Source organism: Myotis nattereri (genome assembly GCF_964212035.1).
Source record: "Myotis nattereri genome assembly, chromosome: 2".
Taxonomy (NCBI): Eukaryota; Metazoa; Chordata; class Mammalia; order Chiroptera; family Vespertilionidae; genus Myotis; species Myotis nattereri.
In genome coordinates, this window is record NC_138076.1 from 161,797,873 (window position 1) to 161,807,226 (window position 9,354).

The window sequence follows — 9,354 nt, forward strand, 5'->3', positions numbered from 1 at the left end:
TCTCTCTACATTTGCTTTTCAGCATAACCACTATTATCTGTCTAATTCTTATTCCTATATGTTTAAATCTAGTCTGCAAATGCAGAATGAAAAGTCTTAAAAGGACTCAAGCCCTGCAAATGGCATACACCTTTCTAAATTTATTAAGAACACAAAAAAGGGGAAATATCAGAGGCTAAGACCAATAGTAGTTAGCATATTAATGCAATATTCAGCAAGGCTGAAAATCAGCATATTGCCCTGCTGTTGGCCAAATGGCTCAAGGCAATTTCTTAACCTGATAATCCTTTTACTGTTATCAAACTTTACCTTTGATATGCCTTTTTGCATTTCTAAAAGGCAAATGTTGTATTCAGGTGAATAAAAAGCATACCAGACTGAGTTTTGAGAGTGCTTCTCCACTAGAGGGAAGTTTTCCATCTGGCCCCCTATGCCTTCTAAATTCATATTTCTTGTCTAGTATATTCATTTGTGCACAGCCCCTTCTTCAGATCCTGACCCCTAGCCGCAAATGGATGCAGCATTCACAGTCTGAAGCTGACTACCGGGTGCACTGGCTCTTCGATCTCCAGCAAGGTACAAAGTCAGCCACTGCCTGGGGTCACCCAGCAGGAGATACAGAGAGATGTGTAGATTCCTCCTATTTGTATCAGGTTTGTAAGTGCCCAGACAAGGCCCAGCTGTGAAACAAGGCAGGCTGATGCTGGTGCTGGGACTTGGCCTTTTATTGATAGGTTTGGGGCTCTCTGACCCAGCTGCAGTTTGTTTGAGAGATTTTAGCAAAGTCTGAATCCTGAGCAAGGGCAAGCCATTCATATGCAAAAGCCACTGCACACTGGCTGCCCATCAGCTCTGCAACCTGGGAGGTCTTGGCATAGGAACAATGACCCCTACAAGCACCTCTTTTTGGGAGGAAGCTGCCCCCAAGTTCCTGCCCCAATGCCAGACAATCCAGTTCCTCCTCATGTGTGTCTGTGTCCCCCAGAATCTCACCCTGGTGCTAGAGCCCAGGGGAAGCAGGACCTTGTAAGCTCAGTCTTGCACCTGTCTTTTAAAAGGAACAGCTGGGTCTCCAGCAGCCTACATGTCAACAAGCCTCAATTCCCACTGTTTTTTAATAGCTCATAGTTGCAGGATCTTCTTTTCCAAGCTCTGGGACCCTGGGCTGGGGGTCTGATGTTGGACTGGGTCCCCTTGCTCCTCACAGGGGTCCTCTGCAAAGAAGATCTCCCTCCTGATTAAAAAAGTGGCACACATGGGTACTGGTCCAGCCTCCTATCCCTCCTACTAGTCTCAATGTGCTTTCTTCTTTACTTCTCTAGTTGTAGGACTTCTATTCATTCAGCTTTCAGGTGGTTCTATATGAAGGTTGTTCTGTATTTTATGTGTAATTTTGATGTGGCTGTGGGAGGCAGTGAGTAGAGGCATTTACCTACACTGCCATCTTGGTTCTCTCCTACCCATATTCCTTTGACATTATCATTTAACACTTGCATATTCAATTATAGGTACTTATACCTAACATTTCTAGGATAAACTTTTTAATTGTTTTCTTTAAGATTCCAACTTAAGCATATATTAGGAAAAATATTAATTTTGTTCATTTCTCCATTTATCTTGATCTATTTTCATGTATTATTTTTCTCTATTATTAATCATTGCTTCTAATCAATACTACTAGAAATCCTTTACTAATCATTACATAATTAATTACTCCTCAATTGAAGTAATGAAAACTAAGTATTTTGCTCCTATGCATAATGCTAATAATAATTATATATTATACTGTAGTTCTCAGAATTACATATATAAAACACCTACCAGTGCCTGTAATTTAGTGACTAGTCAACAAAATAGAGGTCATATTTTTATATCTTATTTATTATTCAGCTTACCTAACTAGAGCATTTCAAATAGAAGCTCTCTTAAGAAATAAGTTGTACTGTATTTAAGAAGCTGTGTTACTTTGTTAAGACCTAATTTAAAAAAACAGCTTTATTGCACTATCTGGGGTTCAGAATTCAGAGACCATTGATAGTCATTCTATTAGATATAATGTGAAGTGATATTTCATAGACTAACTGAAGTACCAGAGAGACAGGTGCTGTAACTTTAATCTGCCTGGAAGTAGAAAGAAGTGCGAATAGGGACAAATATATGGTGACAGATGATGATTTGACTTTGGGTGGAGGGCACACAATACAATATACAGATCTTGTATCATGGAAATGTACATGTGAAACCTAAATGATCTTATTAACCAATGTCACCCCAATAAATTTAATTTTAAAACATTAATTAGTAAATAGCCATTATAAAAATATTTACAGAAACACATAGTTTAATCCCAAATTCCAATCAATGGATATAAACCTTAAGAAATCATAATTAAATTAAAATAGTCATCACAAGTTGTGATTTTTTAAAAATTTTCCTGAAAATTGACAAACAATGTTGGAGGGTGGTTATGATTTAAATAAAATCTGTACAATTAAGATAAACATTGGCTAATGAAAACTTATAACAAATATTCTATTTAATAAAGAGGGAATATTCTAATTGACCCTCATGCCATCGCAAAGATGGAGGCACCACAGCCAATAAGGAGGGAATATGCTAATTGACAGTCACACCCTCAAAGATGACGGTGCCCACAGCCACAAGATGGTGGTGCCCAGTCCTCTCAGCCCCACTGGGGTGGCAGGCGCATGGCAAGGCTGGGTCCAACCCCAGGTGGGCCCAGCTGCTCCACATGCCTGCCTCTGAAGTTCCCCAGGCCTCTAAGCCCCTTAGCCACCCAGGCCTGGCCTGAGGTGCAGGCAAGCCTCAGATGCCAGCTGCCCAGCTGCCCAGGGCTGCCCGAGGCTTAGGTAACCAGGGCCAGCCAAGGCTTTCGCTGCCGGCAGTGGCAGTAGCAGAGGTGTAATGGGGCATTGCTTTCCCCTGATCACTGGGTCGCCTCCTGCCCCTAAGGGCTCCCAGACTGTGAGAGGGGGCAGGCCGGGCTGAGGGACCCCCCCTTCAGTGCATGAATCTTCATGCACTGGGTCTCTAGTCACCTATAATAACAAAAGGGTAATATGCTAATTAGACTGGATGTCTTCTGGACTTCATTCTGGACATCCTTCCTGATGAAGCTGGGGCCAGAGGGAAGCCAGCCCAAGTACCGGGTGCCTGACAGTGGCTGGAGGATGGAAGCAGCCTGGGTTCTGGGTGCCAGAGGGAAGCCAATGCTGGCAGCCGACAGAAGGAAGGTCTACTCTTGCATGAATTTTTGTGCATTAGACCTCTAGTCCTATATAATAAAAACCTAATATGCTATGTACAGTTGTCTGGTTATCCATTCAACCAATCAAAGTATAATATGCTAATGATATGCTAAGGCTGCTCAACCACTCACTATGATGTGCACTGACCACCAGGGGGCAGACAGTCGACCAGTCACTATGATGTGCACTGACCACTAGGGGGCAGACGCTCTGACTGGTAGGTTAGTTTGCTGCTGGGGTCCAGGTGATTAGGACTGAGCAAGATGAGCTGGACATGCCCTGGAACCCTCCCACAGCTCCTCCCACATCTCCTCCCCTCAGCCGGTCCTACCTCGATGGGCCCTCATCAGAGCGGGCCAGCTGGACACTATCCATGCACAAATTCATGCACTGGGCATCTAGTTATATGTAAGTTGCATATTCAAGCCAATATATCCTTATGCTACTAAAAATAAGATTTTCCAAAATTAAACTTGATTCAATGTCATTTTGTCTTTTCTGTTGTTTTAAGGTCCTTTAAGGCCTTAAAAACCAAATTCCCATATAAGTGGTGCTTTACCATAATGAAAATATGACTAGATATTTTTAAGAGGTTAAAATATTGGATTTCAAATTCATTAGGGCCTAAATTCAAATTCTTGTGGTCACCTCTCAACTCTTTACCTTGTCAAGTTAAACATTCTGATCATAATTTGTCTTTTATGAAAAATAAATTTATAATAAGATCTATCTCTTGAGTCATTACAAAGCTATTTTTTAAAGACAGTGCCTCCATAAAAACTGTTGGTTACTATCATTACTCTATTGCTTTTCCTATAGTGTCAAGAAAATGTTTGTTGTTTAAATTCTAAGAAGTAAGAGCTGATGAATATAAACTAATAGCTGATTTAGCCAGTGATCAAAGAGGACTAGAATCATGTCACCAAACATTAATACTAAGGCAATTTTATTAATAACCTCATTTACACAAGCAACCATATAAAGAATTTGCACCATGAATTCTTGCCAAATACAAAGCTTCACCTTTCAATATATCTTTTAAAAGTCACTTACAACACATTACATAATTGACCTTTGCACCATATGAGCTGCAAAATATATAGTGGTTTGTGGTGGTTATTTTCATGTACCCTTCATAACTTTTTCCATCTTGATCTGTGCCCCAGAAGGCTGACCTTTTTATAATTCATTCACAGACATTCTTGCCTTTTGTATCAGATTTGGTTTGATCAAGAGCAGGCACTAGCAATAGATTTAAGAGAAAGTAGAATAAAGCTGGCATGATTGTCTTCCTTTACTAATGAACAGAGCTCCTGGTAGATGGCTTTTTCTTATAATTTTAACATTATCCAGGTTCCACTTACAACTCCTTCACCTTGCCCCTTGAGATCAAGAAATGGAATTTCCATCATATTAATTGTGTGACAATTATCTAAACCTGTCCCCCAATTTATACATTGTCCCCTCATAAAGATTATCTCAATTATCCCAATTTGAGACTACCATCTATTTCTTTCTGGGACTATGACTGGGCACGGTGATCCACCCATCACAGTGGCACTGACAAAATAACAGCAAACATTCCCCTCCTTTTAAGCTTTTGTTTATGGGTTCTTCTGCCCTTACTTTGTTTAGAAACAGCACTACACCAAAAGATAACTCAAAACATATTTAACTTCCGCAAGACTTTTCTAGTGAATGTCCTCTTAACTGCCCCCTTCACTTCATTGTTCCTTAGGCTGTAGATGATGGGGTTTAGCATAGGAGTGATGACAGTGTAGGACAATGACACTAATTTCTTGCTCTCCGGGGATTGTTTGGATTTGGGCCGTAGGTAAGTCAAGCTGGCTGTTCCATAGAAAAGGGATACCACAATAATATGTGATAAACAAGTGGAGAATGCCTTCTGGCGACCAGTTGCTGAGGGCATACTTACGATGGTTGAGATAATACGGATGTAGGAGACCAAAATGAGGGAAAATGGAAGCATAATAAATAGTAGTGTGGAAGCAAGTGCTTGCATTTCATATACGGTTGTATCCTGAGTGACTAGTTTCAGCACTGAGGGACCATCACAAAAAAAGTGGTCTATCGTGTTTGGCCCACAGAAAGGAAGGGCCATCATCCAAGCTGTCTGTAGCATAGAGACAGGAACACCAGACATCCAACAGCCTACAGCCATCCACAAGCATAAAGACCTATTCATTATGACTGAATAACGAAGAGGGTTACAGATGGCCACAAAGCGATCATAAGCCATCATAGAAAGGAGGAAACATTCAGAGCTACCAAAGAAGAAGAAGAAGTACATCTGGGTACCACAGCCTACAAAAGAGATGATTTTCCTTGAGGACACCAGGTCTACCAGCATCTTCGGCATCATGACCAAGGTGAAACAGACTTCAAGAAGTGATAGGTTTCGAAGAAAAAAGTACATGGGTGTTCGAAGAGCAGGATCCACACTGGTAACCGTGACAATAAGGAAATTTCCCAAAAAAGTGACCGTGTAGATGACCAGGAACAAAACAAAGAGAGAAATTTGCTTCTCAGGGTTGTTTGTAAAACCGAGAAGAATAAATTCAGCAACTCTGGTGTGATTTTCACAAATCATGTCTTAAACTAGTTTCTAAGAATCAAAGTATATGCACCAAAAGATATGTAGACATAATTTCAAAAATATCAATAAAGTCCATACATATATCTCTGTTTTCAGATGCCTTACCATTCTATTTCTTTGAAGCAGAGAGAATGTTTACAATAAGATAAAAATCACTGAAAAAGAAATACTTTGCATGAGTACTACTAATTGCTTATCACCTACATGAGTTTTTCTCTCAACAGGGGTCATGGTTTACAGAGCATATTCTTCATCAGAGCCATGCTATTTTTCAGAATTAAGTAGAAAGAGTTAGAAAATAATCAAAATAGAATCATCTACTACTTTTATTATATTATTTTATTTTAAACTATTATATGAAAGATAAATCCAGGGTGCAAAAAGATAAATTATAGGATGGTTTGACTTTTCTAATGCTTGATTATATGAGTTAAAAGTTTTTATTGAATGGGTTATACTTAATACCATCATCCACTATATACATACATATATACATAAACATGCACACACATATATGTACATATGAGAGAAACAGTAAGTAAAGAGAAGCAAACAAGTAAACATATATAATGATTTTGGTGCTTTTTTTGTCTTCATTAACCTGAAAATTTATGGGATTTTTGATATTGTCTCTTGAACCATAATTTGACCATAAGTTGCCCATTTCTTATTATGCATATGGTCATATCATTTGAGTTGGGCTTTAAAAAGAACAACTTTGAACACATATGACCCAAAAAAGAGAAGTCTTCCTTGTAATACTCATCTCAATTTCCACCCATCAAAATAGTTCTGCTTCCCATTGTGTTGTGACTGTTAGATTAACATGTATTAGTTAGAGCCCAAGAGTGTAGGATGGTAAACCATGGTTCAACAAAAGACCACAAGAGAAACTGAGACAGAACTTATTATGCACAGGTCTTGGAGGAGCTACATGGAACACCTCAAGGGGCTAAATGGGGAAGTCAAGGCAGGGTGTGGGACAATAGCTGGGGCACATGCCTTTATTAAGGTCCCAGAGTGAGGTAATTTGGAGTTCCCTGGCTAAAGCTATATTGGTCAATTCTAAGCAAAAAGAGCAGTTTTTATATGCTCCCCAGGGTTTATATAAGGGGTAGGGGAAGACCCTAGGAAGCAAGGGAGACGGTTTTGCACAAGGGCAGTTGAGGAAGTCATGTCAGAAACTTAACATTTACAGGCTGTTATCTAGTGCATGTTCTCAAGGGAGGGGTTAATTCTAAGTGCAAGTCCCCCTCATCCCTGCCTGCAGGCCACTTGGCTACACAAAATGGATACCAAGTCAGCATTATTATGCAGTAGTTTGCTGAATTCTCAACAGACTCAGTTATCTCAGCTGCATGGTCAGAAGTGGAGGCCAGTCAGTTTTTATTGTACACACAGTAAAAATCCAGTCAAAAAGCACTAATTCAACTACTATAAACTCAAACACTAGACCTTATTTAAATTAATTTTAAATAAAAGTAGAATTATACAAATATTTTCTGTACAAGTCTTACTTAGCAATAGCATATGAAACATTAGCAATCACAGAAACATATATGGAAAAAATAATTATTCATAATGCTACACTGTAGCTGAGGTGAATGATGTTTCATTTTTTCAAATGTGGGGGTTAGGTAAACATTGGATCAATGGATTACTTTATAATACATTTTCAAATTTAATTCAGAAACTTTTATAGTCAAAATTATTTTTGAAATAGATTTGCCCTATGAAAGTAAAAAATTAGCAACTCATAGCCTGTAGATCCATATTGAAACAAGTGACCCATATTTCAATCCTACTCTTAAAAATATGCTCTTTAGTAATATCTCAACTATTTATTTTGTTTACTAGCTAGAAGGTCTCAAACCAATGTCCTCAATAGCAAAAGGACACTCTGGTGATCCCAAGTTATCATGTCTTTAGAAGTCTCCGACTCTAGGGTAACTGATGTTTTAGTGATTATGACCATTACCCTCTCACCGCAATTGCAAAACCTGCTTCAGTACCATCCTCATCATCAGTAATAGCAACAATATTCTTATTCCTGGTATATTTAGTAAAACTTATAAAATGAGTTGTATGCATTATCATGCCTACAAACACTTTACAACAATTCTAATCTTGTTATGGCTCTAAAAATAATCCATCATTTACCTTGAGAAAAAAAAAAAAAGAATATGATGGTTGCTGAAGGTATCGAGAACATATTTCAGGCTAACGATTTTTAGTGTATCCCTAAAATGCTCCAACCGCCACTGCTTCTCAGGGTTCTGATACAGATGTGGCATGAAGGCATGGCTGGTCGGCCCTTCCTGAAGTGACCAAGGTCTACAGTGCCACCACAGTCTTCAATGTGAAATATAATAAGGCCATCCAAAAAAATTGTCAGTTTCCTGATAACTAGTATTGCACATTTTCTACCTTGTCTGAGTACATTTAATTTAAAAATGTTTGGTAAAACTAGGGGTTTATAGCGTCACAAATTATACCTCCACATATCCTTCTCAGTTTATCTATATCCTAAAAAAACCTACTGATTACTTTATGTATACCCATATAAAAAAGGGGGATTCATCAGCAATGATGTTGCAATAACTACCACAGATTATACTGATGTGTTTTTTTAAAAACTTTGCAGACTGTGGTTGAGTTGTATGAATACTACATAGCTCTAGATAATGTACAAATTTACACGTTGCATAGAATTTTAATAATTTAATGATATTTACTTAAGTCCTAATTTAGTTGGCTATGTCCTAATAAGGCCAGATAATTTTTTCCTTCCCATTAAACAGTCAACTTCAACATTTTCTGAGAAAATAGACTTTACCTCTTATTCCAGCTAGCTTTATTGCAAGGATATGTTTTCTCATAAGAATGATTATGGGTCAATCCAATTACATCACCAGTATTTGGAATACAATGTGAAGTTAAGATCATCTCTAACTTTCTCTAATTGAAACATCACTCTAACAACCATAAATATAAGCTAGTGAAAATTGGAGAGCAAATAACACCAATATCTGAATTGAAAATACTCTACTAGTATATGTTTATAATCCAAAACATTTCTTAAATCACAACTATTGTTTTTCTGATACACTTTTCTTCAGCAGTCTAATGCTTTCTAGAGAGATAAGAACCTTATAATATTTTTATTTTAATAAAGCATAAATTTGATCATTTTCCCATAATTAAACAAGTTTTCATATTTATTTTTCTTAAATTGTTCTTATTATACACAATTACACAGATAAAACTATTTAAAAAAAAAAACAGAAAGAAATACTGGTATATGGATATATCTTACCAAATAAAACCCCATAATTCTTCCTTAATTAGAAGATTAATGATTTTTAAAAGATAAGTAATATTTTGTAAGAATTGTTCTTTGATCTATAGATTATCTCAAATCTTCAGAATTAAGCAAATGCCTTAGGCAGACTAATCTGCTTTGCCCTG

The 9,354-nt window shown here is 37.8% G+C and overlaps 1 protein-coding gene across 1 annotated transcript; it reads right to left on the reverse strand.

The window, feature by feature from the left end:
- Positions 1 to 4,929: 4,929 nt before the first annotated feature.
- Positions 4,930 to 5,880, reverse strand: OR10A7 (olfactory receptor family 10 subfamily A member 7; the record flags this gene model as incomplete). Its single annotated transcript, XM_081082866.1, has 1 exon — positions 4,930 to 5,880. The coding sequence occupies one exon, from the start codon at positions 5,878 to 5,880 to the stop codon at positions 4,930 to 4,932; it is 951 nt and encodes a 316-aa protein (XP_080938992.1).
- Between the last annotated feature and the right edge of the window lie 3,474 nt (positions 5,881 to 9,354).